We start from the raw sequence: 24245 nt of genomic DNA, 5'->3' as shown, positions 1-24245 counted from the left end.
ACTGCCACAACCAGTTCTGCCTGGCAGTTGAATTTCTCATATATTATTAATGTTATATTAGTAGTACGTCTGGAAGCTTTCCTAGGTGTTATCTAATTCTTGTGTTTTTCATTTCAGGATTGACAATGATTCATTGTGCAGTCAGACATTTCCCCAGCAGCTATTTGGATGCACCAAGGAATGGCATCCCGCACTTGCTTAGCATACAGCTGCTAAATCTTTAACTGATCTTCAGAACTAAGTTTCTGGGTGTAAAAGGGATTGTTCGCTATCATACACTGTGAAGTCACAAACATTTTAATTTTAGAATACATCATATTGTATGACTTGATTTTCTGACATCTCAATGATATTCGTAACCATTTAAAATCACTTTTCTCTCAGAATTCAAAATCTGAGTTAAAAAGCTGCATGTGTTAGAACAGTAGTTTGCAAAAGAAAAAAAAGTCTCTTGGTTCAAATCAAGAGTGAAATTTTAAATTAGAAGACAATATGTGAGAAAAATTCACGAGGGCTGTGGAAGTGACTTATAACAACTCTTCTGTTTGTATGATTCAATATAAATTGCAGCTATCAAGAACAGGAAATGATAAAGTAATGCAGCATGGGATTTTTTTGAATTGCATGCACAAGGATTTTGGACAAGATTGTCATTTGTAAAAAGTCAGCAGTCAGAAAGTATTGGATCTAATAAGTGATAAGCATCTACCAGAACATCATCCTTTAAAGAATGAGAAAGACTGACTTTCAGATAAGGCTGTAAGGAAAATCTGACCCTTAGGCCAGAGCAGCATTGCTGCCTGTGGTATGTGCAGAGGATTTCACTTACTTTTAGCAGACCAGTTTGTGCATGCTGTCTGTTGCCTTTCTTGTAAGACTCAGCCAGAGGTACCACGCTGCAGCTTTGTGTATGAAAAACCAACGTTGGTTTAGTTCTGAATTGTTTGTCAGCCTAATGCTGTTTTGTTACCACTTTCATGAGTCAGCACCATTGGTAAATTAAGCAGACTGAACTTCCTTTTTCTTTTTTATTTTTAAATTCTCCTTGTTCTTTTGGTGAGCAAGGGGGAGACATCAGGAGGAGGAGTAAGCAGCCATAGGGACAAGGATGCTGCTCTTTGGAGTAATGCCAACCTAAGCTATTCCTTGAACTGCCATCTTGGTCTGTGGCTCCACACTTGCCTCTGTTGCACTTGGATCTTTTCAGCCAAACTGAGGGAAAGGCTGAATTGAAAGCTGAGCTACTAGCAAGACCAGCAAAGCCATCTTCGTTCTTTATTTGGTACTGCACCAAAGCCATTTTATCAGACCAGCAGCTCTAACCACCCTTTTTGACATCCCTGTACTGCTCTTTTCACTATCTGCACATCCTAGATATCTCAGAAAGTGCTGTTTCTACTTGATAACTTTATCGGGAGTTGAATTTCCGTGTTAACACACCCAATCAGTAATGTTTGAAAGATTTCAGCTTTCCATGCTGTTCTTTGTTGACCTGGTGCTACATTCAGGCCACCAAAGGTCGGTGCAGGCAAATAATTCCTAATGTGCAGCTAGACATCTGCTGGGAAGCTCCACCAGAAATTACCTTCCTTTGGAATTCTTGCTCTTATTTTTGTGGATGAATCTCCAGTTTTAATTAAAGGCCTATCTTTACAACTTTGAGAATTTCATCCTACTGAAGGAACCATTTTCCTTATTCATAAGGAGAAGCAGACTGTGATCTATCAAAGTAGGCTCATGTGCTGGATTTTCCTATGCTGATTTTAGCAAACTCTTTGCTATGTTTCATCAAGTCCCCAGATTTGTTGTGTTCACAGTATTGTAGGGAATTGCCTTAACGTATGAAAGAGCTCCTTCTCATCTGTACCCTTGATCACTTGCATTTAGGAAAATATTTACATTTTTCATAACTTTGCATAAAGAGCATTACATTTACTAATTAGTTAGATTCTCTTACTACTGCTGCTGCTTCTAATTCAAATATGTCATACTCCTGTTTTCTAGGGCTTAAAATTCAAAAGAGTTCACCCATAGATTGTTTTGAATGTTCAGCAACTTTGTGCTTTAAATAGGGCTAAAATCAGCTTCTCTAGGCCATGGATGCCCAAATTGGCTTTCATTAAACAACAGATTGGTTTTGCTAGAAATAGCCTGGATCTGTTGAGACTGATGCTGAGCAAATGCTAACAAACCCTGCTTGATCCGAGTTGAATGGGATTAAATAGTATTTGTACTATACTAAGCATTGTGCTCTGGAGTATCCTAGTCTCAGTTCCCTGAAATGATGCTGGAAAAGTGATTGCTTCATTAAGCATTCTGGTAATGAAGCAAGTGATTTTTGTATTACTGTAAAATCTAAAATTCTCCTTAAAAAGTGAAGCAATGCTCCTTTTTCACTCTTGTGCATAAAAGTTTCTACTGAGAGAGAGAAAAATGTGTCAAGAGGGCACAGCCACTGAGTACTGGGAAACAAAAAGGATGTACTGATGGGAAATGTGAGCAGGAGATGCCTCCCTCTAACTTCTAGGAAGCTAAACCAAGCTAAACCAATCCTAACTAAGTAGGTTAGGATTTTGGAGTTACCTAAAGACAAAAATTATTACTTTCTTGCCTTTTCCAGGATAAAATTGTCCAAATGTCAACATTTTCCTAGTATTCTTTGTAGCAGATGGTTTCAAGATAGAAGCTCATAAAGGCTTGTGGAAGAAAGAAAAATTAGGTGGTAATGTCTTAATCCATAGTGTTCAAACAGCCTGTAATTTAATTCAAGATTTGAATATATGGGATACACAGATCTAAAATAATGTATGTAGAACTGCTTTATGTGTGTATACTTGAACACACACACTTTCAGGGGCAAAGGGGTAACAAATGAGAGAAACTTGTGTATTTCTTGCTGTTTGTCAAACTGTGTTTTCTGCTGCTAGTGTTTCCTGATCAGCTGGGAATGTCTTGGGTTGTCTGTACCATCTTAGCAGCATTTTCTGTAGTAATGGCAGCTGCAGGAAAGGTGGTGTTAGGTATCTGAACCATTCACTGGCGGGTGAGCTGTTCTTGTTTCCATCTTTCCCAAGAGTTAAACATAGCTGCTTTTGTCATGCTAAACTGATTTTAATTTGTCCTGTGGTGTTCATGGGTGTAAACTTCTATGTGGTACATAGGATATAGTTGTACAAATTGTTCTAAGCATGACAGACCACTCTTTTTTTCCCGAAGAGCAAGGGTATCCTGTGTGTGATTGTATTACATCATAAACTTGGGGAAAACGGACTTTCAGTGTCAGCTATGCTGGATATGCTGTAGTGAGCATTTGGCCAAAAAGGTTGGGTGTGGTGGGCTTTAGTATGGCTCTCTAATGGTGCAGGATCATCTCTGAGAAATGTGAAAAGCAGCATGCTGTCCTCAGTGCTGCCTGCACACACCTTTATCTCAGCTCTTACTTTAAATCGCTTTTGTGGGTATAAGGCAAACTTAGCAGCACTGCAGTGTTCATTGCCTTCCATGAGAGCACAAATTAGACCTTGCCTGTCATGGAGGTGTCATTGTGCATGTTACTGCACTGATACAGTTGAACTAGTGAAAATCGTTGGTAAATCTGCTGCTGTGTCCCACCCTTGCTGCAGGCGCTGCAGCCAGGCCACACTCCCCTCCCAATGAGAAATGATGCAGGAGGCAGACGTTTGAGAAGCAATGAAGTTAAATTCCAGTTCTTTTCTAATGAGATTTGAGCTTCTTTGCTTCATTCTAGGAAACCGTGTAGAGTGTTGGGAGTCCTTTAGAGGACTTTAAGAATGTCATTTGCAGTCTCATACATGCTACGCGCAGTCTCATTACAATCCAAAGAAAATTGGTTTGCATGTTGTAGCATGCAGACCAGGCAGAGTTTGCTCCCTGGTGCTCTGTAGAAAAGCCCTATGTAGAAAGTTTTGCCAACATTATACACTGCTGTCTTCTGGTCTGTCAGTTCTATTCAATGTTAAAATTTATAAAACTTCTGGACGGATTTTCAGCTTGTGCAAATGAATGCAGAACCACCGGATGAGAGTGAAACCAGGCCGATATGTGCAAGTGCTGAAAAGTGTCAACTCCTTACATAATGAGTCTGATGGTTTAAAAAGTTTCTACTGATCTTGCTCATGCTTTAAAGCTATATTGCTATTTTAATAATACCTGGCTGCTTCTGTACAGTTTGGTGGTTTTGCCTGCTTCTGTTCAGTTTGGTGGCTTTGTCATGGAGGAAAACCACATTTGTGGAGGTGTGGTCACTCTCCCATAGCAAATTACAAGTTCAATGTTAGACTATATATATAAAAAAATAAATATATAAATGACACATACAAAATATATATATAATGTGTGTGTATGCATCCACCACTTGCAGCAACACAGTCTCATACATGGATTCCATGACTGTCAAAATACCATGACAAATTAGCACAAACTCCTAGCTGAAGTTTAGTTGATAGTTCATCCTTTGCTGAAGTAATTGTAAAAGGATCTTATGCTTCCCTTTTTCCTTGGTTGTAAAAGGCAGCGGGGTATGAAGCCTGATGAATTTAACACTGTTAGTATTTCTTGAATTTGGTATGTACTTTCCTGGTTATACCTGAGACTTGCTTTAATCCTTTACCAGCAGTGTTGTGCATGTCTTGTTTCAGTGTGTTGATTATAAAGACTTGTATCTGCTGCATTTTATCATGTTACAGAATATAAAAAACCATAAGGACACTTCTTGAAATTTCAAAATTGAGGAGCACAGATGAATGGAACTTTCATTCCAGCACAGGTCATGCTGACCTCAATTCTATGGCAAATACTGTAAAAGACTATGGAAATAATTGCAGTGGAGTAACTAGGAAGGACAGTGATGCTCTGAGTCTGCTTTCCTTTTCTTCAGCTCATGGAGGAGTCATTTATTCCCGTGGAAAGTGGTGCAAGATGCTGTTCTCACTGAAACTGGTTCAAATGTTGCTTGACATAGGCACATAACAAGCTGCTGAGCAGCAGAATTGGACCTCCTTGGTATCAGAATTACAGTAACCTTTGTGTTGCACTCATGCAGTGTATCTACACCAGCTTTCTTTCCTGATTACATTAGTTAGGCCTGGAGACAGAAAAGGAAAAAACATTTGCAAAGTGAGTAGGAAGGATAAAATATCTAAAGTGATCTGTACGTTGAAGTATGAATTGTGCAGCTCGAAGAGCCTTTTCATGGGGGCATCGAGACTCAGTCTTGGTGATGAAGACATATAAAAGTGGCTTTTTCTACCCTTTTTTTGTCTGATGTGCCACCTTTCCAACAGCTGGAGATGCTGGATGTGGTGAAGAAGGTGTGGTCTCTCAGGGAATGAAGATTTAGGAATGCAGAAGAAAGGGCCAGAGCCAGCTGCCTCATCTGTTCCATTGATGTTGTTGAAAGAAGCAGCAGGAATAGACTGGGCTGCCTGTTAAATACTTGTGTAATGGCCTTACCAGGAAGAACATACATTCTCCTCTTTAGAAAATAACAGAGGGATTCACAGTAACAGTGCTGCTGCTAGGCTGGGTGCAGTATGCTGCCCATAAGGAATCAGCAATCATAGACAAAGGGATTTTGATAGGAATTGACTCCCTCATGCACGGTCGGGCACAAGTTCTTTAATTTATTTAACTTGAATAAACAGAAAATGACATAGCGGATCCCATGTGAGCCAAAAGAGCCATCTGTGGTCTAACCCTGTGACAAACAGTATAGCAATAATTCCAATGCCACCAACAATGTGGAGTTTGCCAGAAAAGCAGATGCTTCTTTTGACATGCATCTTCAATACAGTGCCATTCCTATCCTATAATTGCTGTCTATGGAGGGAGGGTGGATAGGATAGCCAGATGAGCAGAATGGTGACATTGTAGTTTTTGGGGGAAAAGCCAACAGTTTGAAAAATAATAAAAAAGGACAAAGAAGTATAAAAATAACTTTTAAAAAGCTGCAAAATTCTCCTGTGTGCATCATGAAATCTGTGACACTTTTAAAGTAAGAGACAATACTTGCATGGATTTATCAGAAATCTAAAGTCTAATACAATATGGAAGAAGAATAAGTAATACTTCAGAAACTTCTGTGTGGAGTTTTAAACTTTCTTTTTTAAAAAAAGCTTTTCTTTCTCTATTATTTTAAAGAACTAAAGAATGGCCAAACATTCTTAGCATACTTTTTTGGTTTTTTTCTGTAATACAGATATTTAGGCAGTTCTTGAATAAGTCAAAGTGTTTGTATATATACTCTGCTACTTTTTAACCAGTTTTATGACATGTACAGACTTAGTAGGATTAACCTCCAAAATACAGTGATGGATGGCATCCCTAGTAATTGTTAAGAGATGGCATATTTACTGCTTCATGAAATTAAAAATGTAGCTACCTACAACCATAAAAAGGATCCATTTTAAACATCACAAACAGAAGCTCTTGAAAGGAGCATGTTTTTGATCACATCGAAAATTGTCCATGGCCCTATTTGTTGGCACCGGAAGTAAAAGTTCACAACAGATAATGACAAAGAAATTGAACAGCAGTTGAGCTGGAGATTAGCATTCTTCTAATGAGAGTCTGTCCTCTGAACAGAAGTAACTGCCTTAAGTGGTGCAGGAGTCTCACTGCCAGAGCCTAGTTTTGTGGGATTACTTAGAGAAATGGTTACCTGCTCTCTTGTATTTTCCTACAAGGGAGCCAAAAAATGTCCAGGATAAAGCCATGTCTCTCATTTTCCGTACATTAAAGTCCCACTTCTTCCATTACACTGTAAGTGCAGTCAGAGAATAATGTTTTTTATTTTCAGATCTTTGTGTGCTGACATCTGAAGAGATTTTTAAATGGAGGTAGTGAGTAGGAGTTTCCTGTTTAATAAATGCTAAAGAGGAGTCCTATTTACAATGTGAAGGGACCACTGTGAACCTCTTAATGCTTATGAAGAGCTTATTGAATAATTTTTACTTTAATTCCATGAGTACTGTCCTCTGAGCTGCCATTGAAGTGCTTGTGAGCTGTATGAGATTTTCAGACTATGATGTGACCGTCTGTGATCTACTCTAAACTACTGCATGACCCAGGAGTTTCAAAGTTAATTGCTGTTTCAGGTGAAGCATTTCTCCTACAAAGGGTATCTTGAATGTTTTCTGTTGTGAAGAACATTGTAGGATTTTATACCCTGCTATCAGCATGTACCAAGAGATGCGTAATGCAAGGGCGGAATTTTGTATTATTTGGATTGAGTGTCACGTATTGGACTTGTTACCTTTCAGGTGCTTACATAAGCCATCGGTATGCAAGTTACACCTCTCTGAAAATGGATGTGGTTTTTTTTTAATTGTAACCGGAATCCTCAGGCTGGAACAAAAACTTCAATATAGTCTAGATACTCAGTACTGGGTGCTTTCTGGATCCTGAGCAAAAGCCTTGGCCAGTTTCACTGAAGAAAATAGGCCTGTGTATGCATTAGAATCAAGAAGGCAGTTGGCAGTGAATTCTTCTGTGTCTACTTCTCAGTGAAGGGCTAACCACAAAAACATATACATGCTTTTTTGTCTGTCTGGTAATCTTAGTACCATGCTCTCTTTCTTCGGGTACTTCAGCATCTTGACTTTCTTTTCAGATTCTTTAAATGTAGCCTAGCTGTTGGATTGCTGCTTGTTCATTCTTCAGACACTTAAGTCATTTGCTTTATATGTTTCTATAATTCTGTCATGGCTAGGGCATGGTACCAAGGTATTGTTTCAGGGGATTGCCCAGGAAATCCAGGTATAAAACTGAGAGGGAAGACAGATGCTGTGATTCATGATGAGCAGGTGGAAGGGGAAAGGGAGGGTTCATGACATCTGGAAAGGAGCAGGATGTAGCCCAGTTCAGCACTCCCCTTGTTCTCCTTTGGGATAGCTTTGTGCTGCAATGTGGCTAGGTTTGTGTATTCTGCACTTTTTATTTGTCTCTAAACTAGGGGAATCAGTTAGTGGAGCACCAAAAAATCCCTGACAAGGGATAGAGTCAATGGACTGAGTGAGTTCCTGGGAACTTCGAAGCTTTTTCATTTATCTTTGAGACTAGAAGAGCTCCCTGAACCAGAAGGAGTTTCTAGTGCTCGTTGCTTGCTTTTTTGTTACCATCTTGCCTGCCAATTCCAAGTTAGAAATTTTTTTCTTGAGTAATAACAATAAAAAAATTCTCCACACCCTATTCTTGGAGAAAAAATTCTGTTCAAAGCATCAGTGTGGGTTTTGTCATATACCTCAGTGTGGCCAGGATTATGCTCACACTTCTTCAAGTGTCTTCATAGAAATGATATAGATAGATTTTTGAGCTTGCTTTCAATGCTAGCAGAAGATTGCTGTTGCATTAAGCTTTAAATGTATAATTTAAATAATACTGGTTCCATTTCCTGTCAAAATATGAAAATGTGACATTTTATAAGAAGCTGGAATGATTTACTTCAATACTTTCTGGTTTTAGTAATTGTTGCTTTCTGGTGAGAACAGGTTCAGTCCTGCTATGTTGCCATAAGATCTGAGGAAAGGAAGCAAAACAGCTCAGTGGGGAATGAGCTGGGGTTATAATCAGGTGAGTCTGGAAGGGAAATTGTTAGGAGCATCTGAGTCATGACTGGGGGTTTGTGCTAGACTTTGACTTGTTTCATTGCTGGTAGAGCCACTTTTCATTAAGGTATTTTAAAAAGGAAGCTGTGAGAAGTACCTACTCATTCATGCATTTCTGTATTTCAAGGGAGGGCTTCTTCAAATGGCTCAGAAAAATGTATTACCTGCTTCCCTGGATTTTGCCAGAAACATTTTTCTTACTGGCAAATTGTTTCCAATTGGTTAAAGTACAACAAAGAAGAAAGAGATTGTTAACTAAAACAAATATCAGAGTGAAAATAACTTTTTTTGTATTCTTATCTTCATAAATGCATGATGATATCCACCTATGGATTTGTTTCTTTTTAGTACGAAAAAGACTTATCTGTATTTAGAAAAACAGTTTTTACAGGACTTGGCTGTAACATACAGGCAAGAAAAAGGGTGTAACCCTATATTTTTTAGCTTGTAAAGCTCCTGTTAAAACTTATCTGTTAAGGCAAGGGGGCTTCCCTGTTCAGTGGGATATGTTTATTTCCTTGATTACTTAATTTTCCAATTTATTGCAGTCCATCATTGCTGTAATCCCAGCTGTAGTATTCTGGGCATAGTTCTTTCACACCAAGATATGGAACATTTAGAGTGTTTTTTCTGGAAGAAACACAGAGCTGGATCTCCAGGTGCTGCTGGTCTGCCTGTGAAGTTCTGTCTTTGCCCAATGCCAGCCTCCACCCTCAGGGTCCCACATCTTCCCAGTAGTTGTTTCTGCTCCGTGTGGCTGAACCACTAAAGCCCGTCATCACCACCTAAAGGAAGATGGAATAGGTTTGCATCCTGGGTATGCAAATAACTCTGATCACAAAATGCAGTGTCCATAGTTTCTGCCTTGTGCAGTTCACCAGCCCTTTCTGGAATAGTCCTGTTGACTCTTAGGAGATCATGTTTTTTACCTGTGCAAGGAGAAGTTAAGGTCGGTGATTTAAAGGAGAAAAAGGGAGCAGGAGTCAGGGTTTTCCTGCCTGAGGAGATTTCCAACAGAAGTCTGGAGCTTTTGAGATACTCTTTATACTGGTGTCATTCTGAAAATGCTTCGATTTGGTTGTTGTGTCTTCCTGTGACAAGTGCTTACAGACTAAAGAAGAGCAATTGGAGAAGCTAGCCTAAGGCAGGAGATGTGAGTAAAGCTGCAGCAAAGCTTTCAGTTTCTACTGGTTGACTCATGTCCACTGAGAATTGAACTTGGAGAGGTCTCCAGCTTGCTGTAATGTTTCAGACATGATGAGGAAAAACATGAAGCACAATAGTGCAGGACACTCAAAATGGCATCTCTGCTGCAGCTGTCATTTTGCTGGCTTAGAATAAGTGATCAAGGTTTAATGTTTCCTTATTTAAAGTAAGTAATAAAGCAACTGTCTTCATCCATGAACACTCATTTCTGTTAAACACTTGGAGTTCTTCTTTCTGCGAGGGACATGATTTAATTCCAAATGAGGTCCTATTTCCTAAGCTGTGCACAAAGTGTTGTAGTCTTGCTTCACTGGTGTTGTGGTCTTGCTTCACTGGGTATGGCATCTTCTATTCTCCTGAGCCCGTGCTTTCATTGTACATGTAAAGCTCTCTCTTACCTAAAGTGTTAGGTGGATTATTAAATAAACAATCCTGGCCAAATTTAACAAAAAATAAGTCCAGATTTAATACTTTTTCTCACTGTTGCACACATCCACAGAAAATGTATGGTAATTTTTATATCAGGGCCAGTTACTGAAGGTGCTGCTTTCAAAATCAGGGACGTTAGGCAAAGTCAGGCTGGGTAAGCAAGTGCTTGTAGCTTGGTCACCTGAGCATGGCTAGGGAAACACTGCTGATGAGATTTTGATGCTATGATCCAAGTAGCAGTTCTGGCTAAATCTGATAGTTAATGTAGGCTGCAATTTATGGTCTGAATTTAGAGTAGATGTGTGAGAACTTTGCCGTTAAAAGTCATGGTGGTTCTTTTCCCATTAGGAGTTTTGGCTGAGTGATTAAACTCATAATTAAATGCTAGCATGTTATATAACTTTATATGCATATTTTATTGCACAAAGTTAGAGTCTTAAATGGAGTACTTCTGTAGTGATCATACTCTGTTTTGGGACAGTCATTGTCCAGGTTATGTTCTGGTCATTGAAGTTCTGTTGGAATTCTGTAGTCTGAAGGCAGCAGGGATCAGTATCTCCCAACTCCCAGGTCAAAGGAATTTCTTCGGGGTATTGCATTTTGGTTTGGTGTCCTTTTTTTTTAATCTCTTGACAGCAAAGAGATTCTTCTGTTCCTAGGTAGACAAAATCCCACTCGGACTTATTTGCAGTTCTTAAGCATAGAATGGTTTATAAGAAAGACAGGAATGGCTCATATATGATGAGTATATTCTCCAGCTGGTTTTCAGTACTTGCATTTATTCCCATTTGGGTTTTCTATTGAGAATAAAACACAGGCAGACAATTCTCCTTGTTTTAAGGCACTTCATGGAGACTTTTCAGTCACTGAGCTTTTCATTTTTCTAATAAGTACCTGTGGTTTTCCCATTGCTGTGGTGGGGCTGTGGAGGGCTGGAGGGAAGGTCTCTCAGAGAGCAGGCTCCTCACAGCTGGCTCCAGAATGGGCTGGGGAGATCATAGAGCAGATGGGCTGATTATTCTGTCACTGGCCTTTTTTGCTTAGATGTTTGTTGAAGATGACAGGAAGGAAACTGCTGTGTAAAAAGAACGATCGCTAATTACCTCTTGGAGTGAAAACTGAGGAGGAAATGGCAAACCAGTGTGACAATGGTATTTCTTTTGAACAGAAATGTTGCCACAAGAAATAATCTTCTGTTGATTACATTTATTCCTTCTATCCTTGAATTCTATGTTTTAATTTAGGATGCAATGATTATGAAGAAAAATTAATAAATGTATTTTTGTGTATGTTGCAATATTGCAAATTATTGCGAGGTCCATATAGTAAAAACTTAAGAATAGCTTTTGATATGAATTTTTAGCAGAAGCTACAGTTTGTAAACCAAAACTTTTCAAATTTTATTTCAGGTTTTAGACAGAGCACTCAGTTAAGGTTTGTGAAAGCTGTTTCTAAACAAACAACCCCAAACTTTGGCCAGGTCTCCACTGCAGAATGTCTTGCCAGCAAAGCACTGTGTATCAGCCAGGGGTGTGGAAAAAAGTCATACATCCCCGCTGACATCAATATGTTGGCGAAAGCCCAGGTGTGGATGCAGCTGTGCAGGCAGAAGAGAGCTTTTATCGGCTTGGCTGATGTTGTTTGGGGAGGTGATGCAACTCCGCCAGCAGACAAACTCTTCTCCTGGCCCGCGCTGTCAGCGTAGGAGGCTCCGCCAGCGCGGTCACGGCGTCGCGGCTGCTCTGCCAGCCAACCCTTTGCAGCAAGAGAACTGGAAAAAAGGCCCCTTTGAACAACAGAGGGACCTCTATAATTTAGTTTTTATAAGTAGTCGTCGATGAAGAACAGAGCGGAAAAAGTGATTCAGATTTTAGAATTAAAGTTTTAATGTAAAAAAGGTGTTTAGTATGGGTTTAAGATGTCACCGTCCCTTTAATGGCTGGCTGTCGTTGGGTTGCAGGCTTTGAGAGCTGCAGGACACCCAGCACGTGGGTTTTGCAAAGCCTTTAAGGCTTGTGTAGGTATGAGTCTCTTTGGAAGCACTGAAAAACCTTCTGTCTGTAAACTTAGGAAGACAACATAGTCCCATTTACATTCCCATCATGTTTGAATGTGACCACTGGCACTAGAACATCTTTTTGTTTAAATAGAAGTTTAAATTTCTCAGAACAGAGTGTTTATGTTTTACAGACAGACAGAATTAGGATTGCTGCTCTCTCTACACACAGACACACATTTTCCCCTCCTGCCTTTGTCCAGCTGGTGACAAGATTTTACAAAACTTCAGTTCTTCATAACATAGAAAAACAAAGATTTTAAGGAAAAACACCATGAGAAATAAAAGCAAAACCAAACCAAAGATCCTGAAAAATTTAATAGAGGCTCTTAGCCTTCTGTTGTAATTTAGAAATAAACCAGTTTAGATGAAGACAGGTATGTTGAGTTTTCTGGCAGCTGTACATGCACATTTTGAAACCTTAAACAGAGCAGTTTTGCATTTGATCACTGTTTGCATTTTGAGAACTTCACTGAAGGCTTTTTGAAGAGAATTTCACTGTGCCAGACTAAGTTTGTTCTGTTGTGAAAATGTTTTGAAACTAGTTGCTCTGTCATTCTGCATTGCTTGTAACCCTAAAAATAATTGCCTGGCATTGCTGGAAGAAGAGTGGTCTGACAGACTGACTTGTGCTGCTATTGTTAAAATCCGTCAGTGTTTCCATTGCAAACTTGGAAGGGAGCATTTAATCTTTTTCCCTGGAAGAAATTCTAGATCAGTGCTTCAATTCCAAATATAAATATTTTGGAAGAGATTTAATGTTTCTAAAAATCTTTATTACAAACAACAAAAATGTCTAACCCTTTGGCAATGAAATATTGATACTTAGTTTTGAAATGCTAAATGATCAGGAATGTATTTCATTCTTTTTGTAATCTTCAGCTCAATTAAATTGGGCAGCAACAATGTTACTGCTTATCAATGTTGATTTTGTAGCAAGTCTTGCAGTTGGCTGTTCCAGGCCATTATAGCTGCATAATAAACTTTGCAACATGCCAAATTGGAAGATTTCAAAACCTTCCTAGGGAAACACAAAAAAGAAACACATAATTACCATAAAGTATCTGATATTAAGGCATGCCTTTGTACTTTTCTCCCACTCACACTTCCATTCCAGTTTCTTGAGGTTATCTCCAAAAGAGTTTCCCTTTTCTTGTGTGTAGTTTCATGGGTGCTTTAAACAGAGGTAAACTCTAATCCTTTCCTCTCTGCCTTCTCATTCCTGCTCCCTGCCTTGTGACAGCCAAAGCTCTTGCATAGTGCAAAGCCCACGTGTGGTGTACCAGATCAGGGAAGATCATTTTTGGTTTAGTTTGTGGCCATAAAACTGTTTGTATAATCCAAGGAAGAGGGTGGCACTAGGGTGGGAATAAGTGAGTCTACATTGACATCTTACTTTATATTCCATTTTATTTTTTCCTCCTCCTGGGGCTTTCCTCTGTATTCAAGGGGCAGTTCTTTGCCATGAGTTGTTGGTGGAAGCTCAGGCTTTTGCAGGAAAGGAGCCACATGCAGCCACTTTGTCAGTGAAAACCGTGGAGTCACAAGGTGTTTATAGGCAACTTCAGTTCTCTAGTATATTTTTTAAAGTATTCCTCTCTTACAACACCACAGACAGGTTCATAGTACTTTTTGTACAGTGCCCTGCTATACTTCTCTTAATGCAAATGATTTCTCTACCATAGATTTCCTCTAGGATACTTTTATGTTCCATTGGGGTCTGATTTTAAGAGCAATAGTGTTAGATACCTCAAGGAATAGGTAGAAGTGCTTCTGTGCTTTTCTTCTTTTGAAACTTGGATTTTTTTTTACCATTATGTAGAGCCTTTTTCTTGATAATTGTGTAGTAATCCACAAATATGGACACAGACAGCAGTATGAAAGTTCTCCCAAGGCACACCATTCATTCAAAGTATTTTCCTTAAGCTATCTGTGCTCCTTCTCTATCTGTAAAAAAATAATAGCCATATTGTGCAATGTACTAAAAGCCAGAAGAGATAGAAAAGAGGCTCCTAATTATTTTCGTATTTTTTGATAGATTAAGGAAAGAGCATGGTCTTTGTGTCTGCCACAGTTTGGCATGTGAAACAGTCATAGTGATATAAACTTTGTACCTGCTGCAACCTAGAGGAACAAGAGTTCCTATTTCATTTTCACATGAGATGACACAATGAAGAGTGATAAAATCCTTTGAGTAATATTCAGTGGAGGTTTTATATAATTTGACCCTGTGTCATGCATCAAGTGGTGGTTGGAGACATTAGGATGTGCCTGTGAGTGCTGTCCCAAGTGTGGTGTGAAAACAGTTGTATTTAAAATCTGTGGGTAATTAGGAACAGGTTGAACACAGTTGTCTACATGGTGAGCCGGCTGCTGTAGTCTGAGCTGATGTGCATGCTGCGATTACTACCTGTACTTTACTCTCACCTGCTTTTTCCTTTGCAGCAGTCCATTGTACCAGCCCACCCAATGGCTCCTCCTAGTCCCAGCACCACCAGCAGTAATAACAACAGTAGTAGCAGCAGCAACTCAGGATGGGATCAATTAAGTAAAACTAACCTTTACATCAGAGCACTGCCTCCAAACACCACTGATCAGGACCTGGTAAAACTATGCCAACCGTAAGTACTACCTTTAAATGTAAATGATAATGTCGTACCTTAAGAGTTTGCAGTAGGTACCCAAGATGAGTGTTTGGATTATTAGGGAAGAAAATCAGATACATAAACAAACAGCTTCATGCTGTGATATGGTGGCAGGTTTCAACTTTGTTGGCAATCAGAAGGAAAAGATTGTTTGATGCTTTGGAAAAGCAAAGAAAGTGAGAATACAGTGGTGAACTGAAGCAACCCACTGCTTTTGTAAAAGCTGTGATTACCCATTGTGCTGTTGAAATCACAGATAAAATTAATACCTAAATGTGAAACTTGCTGTTGAGAACCTGCATAGAGGGTCTCCTCTGTTCACTGCTAAGATAATCTGTTGATACAAACTGGAATAATTGTTCTGAATCACTGTAAACTACCAGGTGCATTTGAAGGCTTATCCTAGTTTCACACTAATTTATGGCTGTACTTTGCTGCACAGCTATTTTTAAGATTAGAAATAGCTGGTCCATGTAAGAATCCTGTCTAGTGGCTGAAGTTGTGGGTAGACTTGGTTTAGCAGAAGGCTTTTAGGCAATGTTGTTAACCTAAGATTTTTTTTGCTTAAGAGAGTTATTTGTTCTGGTTTTCAATTTTTACAGCAGCACGTGCCAATTACTTTCAAATATGGGTTATGTGTCAAAAGACTGAGTTGTTTATACACTGTTTAAAATCACCTGCCTTAAATGTTTTACTGGATTTTTAAAATGTCTTAGTACTTCTGAAATTCATAGCGCACTGTCTGGATTATTTTGAAATCAAAAGTACTCAGCTAAATTTTTAATACTACATGTAGGAAAACATCCAAATCTATCTATTCTGGATGAAGAATTAAGATTTGAATTTAATGCTACTGCTGAAATTTTAAAAATAATTTTATGTTCCATTTAGCAGATGACTAAATAGGAGTATACAAAACTAGAGCACAACACAAGTAAGAAAAATTGTTAGCAAAAAGCGTAAATTTTGGATCCTAGCTTAAGTGAAATACCTTTGGTTTTGTAAATTGCAAAAAAAAATCTGATACCTAATTTATAGAGGAGATTTTCTTTTTTAAATTTAAAAAAAATTGGACTTTTGGGGTAGTAGTCACATAGAAGTCATCTTAGGATTATAATAAAAACAGCTTGCTCTCAGGTCTTTAAAGAAAAAAAAATTCTATTTGCTCATTTCTCCAATAGCAAATGAAATCCTTGTGTTTTGCAGAGAAGAGAATAGATAATCAATCTTTGAAAAGGCTTGTTGATAAATTAAACATTTTTACAGCTTCCCATGTGACAATGACCTCTTGTAACTTGAATTTTAGTTGCAAATGCATGTTTTACAGAAGTGAATTTTTCCTTCCCATTTTTGTCTTTTGAACTGATGAAGAAACCTTGGCCTGTGCACTCATGTTATGTTAGGACAGAGCTGTGAAGGTATTTTGCACTGGAGCCACCCCAGTAACTACTGTTTGTGCAGTGGTTACTACAGCTCCTTAATCTCTTTCTGAAGACATTTTGGTTTGCACAGTCTCAGACGTCACTGATGCATGAACAGCCTAGAAAAAAAAAAATTGAATAATTTGCTGTAACTGGTCCCCTTCCTCTTAAATAATCAAAGATTCCAATTTTCTTGTTGCTGTTCAATATATAATTGTAGTTGGAATAGCATGAATTGTATGAATAAAGAACAGGCAAAAACTTCAGCCATGAAGTTGTTAAATCAATTCTGACGGGAATTTACAGATGTGGAAGGTTATGACGTTTATTCCTGTGAGATATTTCCCTCCTAAGGATTTTATCTAAGAGGAAAGGAGATTGTCTCAAAATTCTCCATTTTTTGCTGAGAAAGCAAGTGAGATGTCCAGAAACTTTAGGTTGGACAACATAGTCCCTGAGCAACTAACTGGATTTGGCAGCAAGATAGAAATGGCAGCTCTCTCCCTGTTGACCAAAGCTCAGTAATCCACTTTTGTAGACCATGGGAAGTTTCAGATGCAAACCTTTTCTTTCTTGTAAATCTGCCTAAGCTTCTAGGATGTAGAAGGCAAGATATTCTTGAAAGTGAACCTGCCATGTTCGTTGTTTAAGCTGAGATAATACAAAATAAATGGAGAATAGAATCTTGGACACACAGAAGTCAATGAAGAGACTGTTGTCTCTCATTGACTGTTGTCTCTTTCATTGTCTGAAATATTTTTTTGTCTCTTTCCAAATTCCTAAGATTTCACTGAGAGGCTTTTAGAGTAACTTTAGCTCCTTTTCTCCATATGAAGTGGGTCTTGGTATCCTCAGAGGGTGTCCACTACAGTGCTTGGTGCTAAGAACAGATAGAAAGGCTGCTTTGCATTTTGTAGAAATGATCTTGCTGGTTGGCAATTAGTGCATTTTGGTGGATGTACATAAAAAGGTCACTGACTTGTTTTGTGTGTTTTGGCTGATGTCAGACAAGACAGAGAAACACCTGTGGGTTGAGGAAATAATGGTTGAAAAACATCCATGTCACTGCAAGTACCAGAAACATCCCATCTGCAGAGATTTTTCTTTCTGATCATCATGGACTTGTATCATATATGCTCTATTGAAAAGTTATTTTCAATGATGTTATGGTAGAGAAAGATTGCTTTTGACAGAATCCCTCAGAATACAAGCTCGAATAATCTACAGAATTCTTGTGTGGGGCATTGTTATACTGTGATTTATATTTCATTTAGTCAGGATTTGCATTAGTTCTTGTCACGACAGCAGTGCTAATTTTGGCCATGCTTTTACTTTGTTTAATTCCTTTTGGTGAATCACTAGAAAAACCCCTTATCAATTATGGAAGCATTGGGCTTGCTCTCCTGTTGCAGCACAGCTGTGCAGTATTTATGAACACAGTGAAGAAACGTTCACCAGCTTTGTGGAAAAGTATTTTCCTGGCAAGAGCACAATTTGCCAGTATACATACCTACAAATCTGTCTCCACCTTCAACTGATTGGTCATTTCTGTTTTTCTATCAGGTGAAGCTCTTTTCCTCTTTTCCTGGTTGAAAAGAGCACATTATGTTTTTATTGTGAGGGCTTGGGAGCACGGCTGTTTTTCAGAGCATATTTCTGGCTTTTGTGTGGGAACTGAAGCTGCCATGTTTCTGAATAGTTCATTCAAACTTGAGCCTGCTACTCCAGTTCTGCATTGAGAAACCAAATTTCTTCATATCAGTTGTGCCAGAGGCAGAAGTGTGGGGAGGACTAAAGTAGGTATTGTTTGTCACAAGGATGTCTTAAGTCAGCACAGAACCAGAGGAGTGTCAAGGGGACATGATGTGAGTCAGTCCTGGCCATAAGAGCTTCCCATCAGGGTGTGGGAGTAGGCAAAGCAATCAATGCAGTGGCCCACAGATCCTGTCTTTTCTGTGGGACGCTGGACAGGAGCAATCAGCTAAATAGGACAGGAGTAGAGCACAGGAGCCAGTGAGGTTTGGGAAAGTCTGCAGGAAGCTGCCTGACTCTGCTGTGTGGTTTCTTTTCACAACCATAGAGTGCCATTGCATGGGATCTGCTGCACTGAGCAAGCCTCTGCCATGAAGAGCTGGTTTGACAGGGTTGCTGAAGCAGTGTTTACTTCAGCCGTGCCTAATTGCACTCCCTTCTCCTGGTGTGGATATCAGTACCTGATATGCTTTCTACAGCTCTTCAGATGGGTTTTGAATAAATTATTTAGGCTTTAGCTATACTTTCTTAATTGGTGACTCTTAGTAACTTCTTTTAATTTATTGAATATCTGGATCTGAAGATACAAGATTAAATCCATTCCAGTTATTCACTGAAATTGTTGAGCCTGCTTATCTGATTAGGGACTTACGTGACTGGGTCTTAGCAGATTCAGCCAGGAGTTTGTAACTTGCTTTGACATGTTTTCTAGGTGCTTTCCAGACTCTCACTAAGCACTGTGCTTTGCTGAGGATGACCTTTATGCTGAAGCCACATGGTTCCAAAGCCCTGTACTTTCCACTGTCTAGCTTATGATTTACTTGCTGGCCTGCAGCAGCATTGTGTCTGTGTAATGCTGTTTTTTTAAAAAACCTCCTTTTGTGAAATGTACATCATTAAATGAGGATGGTGCAGCAGACCCTTCATCCTCTTGACAATCCCCAGTCCCTGGGTGAGATTTCAAGCTTTGAGGCTTAACCCAAGTCTCTTCTGTTCGGTTCAGCAGAAATCATTTGGTCAGCCTACCCTTTGGTATTTTCCCTTCCAGGCTGATTTCTCACACTGTGCTGCTTGTATCAAGCTGTTTGTAGTCTATATGATATTTTTGAAATCGCTTTTTCCTCTGGACAGTTTCACTTAGTTGGACTTCCCCCTGAAGTTATCACTGTAGGGTCATATTGTGGGTTTTTAACGGGATTACATTCAGGAAAGCAGCTGCTTTAAGATAACAAAATATAGAATTACTACAGCAGGCCATTGTTCTGTGCCAGGATGGTCTGCACACAGAAACAGAACCTTGCAGTGGCTGCCTTTGCCTGTGTGCATTCTGAAATCACCTGTCTTGCTGAGAGAGTAATTTAAGAGTTCCTTGCTGAATACTCAGCATCATGAATGCAGGCATAGCTAAAACAACTGGCAGGCTAATGGTTTTGTTGGAACATATGACCCAGATGTGATACACAGCTTTGTTTCCAAAACATACTTAGTTATATACTCCAAGGTTTCCCTTCAATGTTTTGAGGCAAGGTAACTTGAAAGTTGTTTCAATTCCCTGTTCTTAATAAAAGCTGTATTTTCATTGTCATGTAACTTTCATTAACATATTTATGTTTCCATGTTCTTTGCTGTGTAATTGTGATCTCTCCCATGTTGCCATTTCTCGTCTCCTTCAAACATACTTAAGACTGAAAAGAGTAAATGTCTGGAGCTCAGACATTTACTGTAGCAGGGAGCTGGCACCACTGTGGTCACTTAAGATCAAGATATTTGTTAATTTTACTCAGCATATCTCATTATCAAAAAATGCTGGACTTTACAAAACTGTCTATATATCTCTTGCATTTAGCTCCTTTGGGGAGTGATCTGGGCAGGTCATTGCTGATTAGAAATAGTTATAGCACATGAACACAGCCCCTAAGTGGCTCAGTGGAAGTGGAATGGAAGTTTTCAAAGCTAACTTTTCCAATTCTCTTTAAGTATTTTTTCTTAATTCCTTTTTCCTTTTTTCTCATTTTTTCTTTCATTTTTCTTTCATGGTTTGCTGGCTGCAGTGAGATATTGCATTCATAATTAGGTGGAGTATGATTTCATGTCATATAATTAAATGTGATACATCAATGTCTCTGAAACTGTTCCCTTTGAGAACAGTATTAATACTGATTATATTGTAGCAGGAGCCTATCTATTGTTCTACCTTTTTAGGGTAGAAAGAAGCCCTCTGCAGATTTCTTTTTTCAGAGTTATGTGTGCTTTTTTAAAAACAGTATGACTGCATAGACACCTGAATAAATAACACCAGGTTTACAAAATAATGTTTGGTTCTAGGAGGAGAGAGATTCCTTAGAGATTGAGCTGTATGTGATTTGTACTCTTCAGCTTGATTGTATAATACCAGCATCATGTTTTACCTTTATTCCCTGTTCAAGGAATGTGGCATGGTTTGGGATTTGTGTTACCTGCAGCAGGTTTTCCTTAACTGCACTTTTCACTCAGTTATGCCCTTCAGAGCAAATGTACCCCCAGGGATGGTGAAGGTGGGCTCCCTGGATGCATGCATTGATTGTGCCAGTGCTGTTGCCTGTGCAGTGGTGTGGAACTCAGGAGAGAAACACCCACAGGAACCCTGGCAGCAGATTTAGCTGATCTCCACTGTGTTCTACCCAGCTGATGCACCCAGTTTCTCAACCAGACAGGCTGTCAGAGGAGGAGTGGCCTGCCACTCTGGTGTGTAAACCGGCTCTGCTGGCTTCTGAGAGGTTGCTGACAAAAATATGTATCCCATTTCTACAGCTGAAAAGAAATAGATTTGTCATTGTATGTTCCTTTTGCCAGGTGCACTAGAGAGATGTAGACCTGATGTGGAGGCTGAAATGCTCCTTTTTGCCAGGGCTTGACTACCACAAGTAGCGAGGCATTTGCTTGGTATGCCATGGGAACTGTGATTGGCCTGGAGATGTGATGTTTGGTTTAAATAGTCATTTCCTTTATTGTTTAGCAACAGATCTCAGCAGTCATGTCCTGAAGTGTCTAGCCTGGCATGATGTGAAGGAAGACTCTCTATCTTCCCCTCAATATTTGGACTTCAATTAGATAGAAATAAAAAATTCAGACAGCTTTACATTCATGATTAAATGAAATCTACACTGTAATTCTCTCTGAGAAGTTTTAGGATGTTTTTTTACAGTAATGCTTTCATGTAGAATGGTATTAGGGACCCACAGATATTTTCAGGGAAATTGTAGTTGAGAGAAAATTAGAAAAGTTGTCCTATCCTCCAGATGCAGATAGTCTCTTGACATGCCTCAAATTTAAAACAAATATAGTTTTAATTTTCTCTTTCCATTTTCTTATTAAGCAAAGATTGTGGTTTTTCAAAGTCAGTATTTCGTTTAGCCCAACTTAAAAGCAGTTCCCCTGAGCACATTGTTTAAAAAACAAGTAATCCAAATAGAGAACCACGAAGGAACTCTCTGTTTGCCCTGTGCTCGCAGATGTGGAGATCCAGTGATTACAAAACTCCCTGTCCCCTGGGAGATGAGAGTTTTGTTGCAGTGTGGGGCCAGAGGAATGGTGATCCCATGGAATTTCCTTGAGGAAGTGGGGGCGAGGGAGGAGAAGAGAGTGGAAGGAATGTTTCAGCCGCAGCTGCTTGTAAAAGAAGCACTAGGAAAACAGATTTGGTAAAAGTTACCACCATTGAAGATCTCTTCTTGGAAAACAAAAAGCTGATTTGGTAGTGCAGGGCTGGGTATTTGCTGCGCAGAGATGTAACCGCAGAACTGCAGGAAAGAAATGTCCAGTGGCAGCTGTTGGAATGTCTTTGATCAGGGCCCCAGTCCCCAGCTCCACAGTGGCAGGGACCTGATGCAGATGGGAGGCGATAGCAGCAGTTATTCACTGGCATAACCAGTAATTCAAGAACATTTTGTAGGGGATAGTTTAATTCCAGTGGACTACTAAAAATATTAGCAAGTACTAATCAGGCTTTTTGGTGGGTTCCATGATGCCAAAAACTGCCCCCTTCTATTAACACCTCTTAGGCAGGCGTCTCAGAAACCAGTCCAGAATTGACTTAGCTTAGAGCCCAAGTTGGTTTTGGCCTCACTGTGCTTACATCAAGCTTGTCCTTTCCTTCAGGAAACTATTCAACATGGAAATCAGGATCAGTATTTGCAAGCAGATTCTTATATCCAATGTCCAATACCCAGTTATCACAAAACTTATAGAAATCTGTGAAGTCTTGACTTTGTTTGCTAAAGGTTCATTCTGCTTAGCTCGATTTTTGTAATGTGAACTCCCTGAAATTAAAAAATGAGCCATCTGATGTTGACATGTTATAAGACCACTCATTTTTTTTTATAACCTTTTAACCTTTTTTTGCTCACATTATTGCCTAGCTACATTTAGGCAAGCAACAGCCTTTAACACTTTGCAACTCACATAATAAATATTCATATTTACCTGCAGAATGAAAGCAGTAGCAAATATTGGTAAACTAATTTGATATAATTAATTGATTTAATTCAGATCTTGCTACCTCCAATGAAATGCGTAACTGAGGAAATAGAGAAAATAGTGTTTATCTTTAAAAAACCTCCACAGAATATTATGACTTGATCCTCAATTTTTTCCCCCAACTCCTAAAATTTTACCCTGTTTTGACATTCAGAAAATATCAGCTGCCTCTGTTCATTTGAACAGGTGCCTTAGTCAAGGCTCAGACAAACTCTGTAGAAAATAAATCACTAAAGGGTTACTGAGAGAAGAATTAGCATTTCATCATTTGAATGTCTGATCTTTGCAGATAGATGTGCTGTACCTTGAAAAAAAAGTCAATTTTTAATTTGAATGTTGATATTGTTATGATACATGGACACAGAGAAAAAAACCACAAGTGAAAACTCAAAAAGAAAAGACTTCAGTCTGGGGTCTGTTTTGACACTGTTACTAGTACAAATATTCTGCTTGAATTAACCTCTGTGAGTTGAGTCAATCATTTACAGAATCAATTGCAGTGGAAGAAATATGTTCTGATTTGTACTCCTGCCCTGCACCTTACATTTCCATTTCTTCTCTTACTTATTTTACCAGAAGAGAAAAATTACTGACCAAAATGTGTGTAACTTCACTTTTGGTTATCAATAATTACATTTAATTAACTGATCATTTTGGACATCTTAACTGAAATATGTTAGCCTAAAATGTGTGTTCTTCTTAAGTGCTTGTGTTCCATATTCTGTGCAGTTGTGTAATTTTATATGTTATCTTTAGAAGACAGAGTCTGAGTATTTTTTCCTAGGAAAACATTGTGGGCTTAGGTTTTACACATTATTAATATTTCTTATCCTAGTGCTGCTTTTTGGCTTACGTGTAGTCACTAATAAGCTTTCACAAGTCTTCTCAAAGTATCAACAATTATTCTGTTGCATTAATAAGGACTTTAACATCTGAGTGAATGCAATACTGAAATAAGTGTTATATTAATACAAGATCTAAAATTGTAAGAAAAGAGCTCCATGAAGGGTAGTAAAGATACATGAGAAACCTCTGATCTTTTATTTTCAAACTCTTAATGTCAGAAATAAATCTAAAGACTTGAAAAAGATCCAAACTACTTACTTCTGGTTTCAAGGACTTAGCTGAAAGGGAAACTGAAGAGTTTTTGGAGCCTGGAGACAAGCACAGTTTTATAGTTCAGTATATAATTTCATTTAGTGTATATATCAAAGTCCAAAGGCACTGCTGTGCTCACAAACAGAAATGCTTCCCCATGCCCCAGAGATGATGGCAAGCTTGACTGAAGCTGTCTGTGTGCAGTGTGCTCCCAGAGGCCTGATCCTGGAAAGCCCAGAGTGCCCAGGACCCCCTGCTCCTGCTGCCAGCAGGGATTGGGAACCGCTCCCTGCTCCAGAGTGTGCAGGGAGGGTTTGTCTGCTGGTGAGGGCTGAGCTCTCAGCTACAGAAATGCTGAGTGCCAGATGAACTCCACGATGTCTGGTTCTTTTGGCATTGTGGTTTCTTCTTCTTTTCAACCTGTAGCTGTGCAATACCCCAGGCAGAAATCTTCCCTGTGTTAAGCCTGAATGCCTTGGCTGAGTTCTGGAGAAGATCT

General features: G+C 39.1%; 1 protein-coding gene across 3 annotated transcripts in view; it reads left to right on the top strand.

Annotated features, from left to right (window-relative positions):
- Nucleotides 1-24245, top strand: part of RBMS1 (RNA binding motif single stranded interacting protein 1) — a 142493-nt gene that overhangs the window by 62960 nt on the left and 55288 nt on the right. For all 3 annotated transcript variants that reach the window (XM_030241663.2, XM_030241664.2, XM_009087926.4), the window contains exon 2: nucleotides 14761-14936. In XM_030241663.2, the coding sequence (XP_030097523.1) occupies nucleotides 14761-14936 (176 nt within the window). The remainder of the gene's footprint in view (nucleotides 1-14760; nucleotides 14937-24245) is intronic.

This window comes from Serinus canaria, chromosome 7 (genome assembly GCF_022539315.1).
Source record: "Serinus canaria isolate serCan28SL12 chromosome 7, serCan2020, whole genome shotgun sequence".
Classification (NCBI taxonomy): Eukaryota; Metazoa; Chordata; class Aves; order Passeriformes; family Fringillidae; genus Serinus; species Serinus canaria.
The sequence above is the reverse complement of the archived record's forward strand: the minus strand, read 5'-3'. Positions and strand labels throughout refer to the sequence as shown.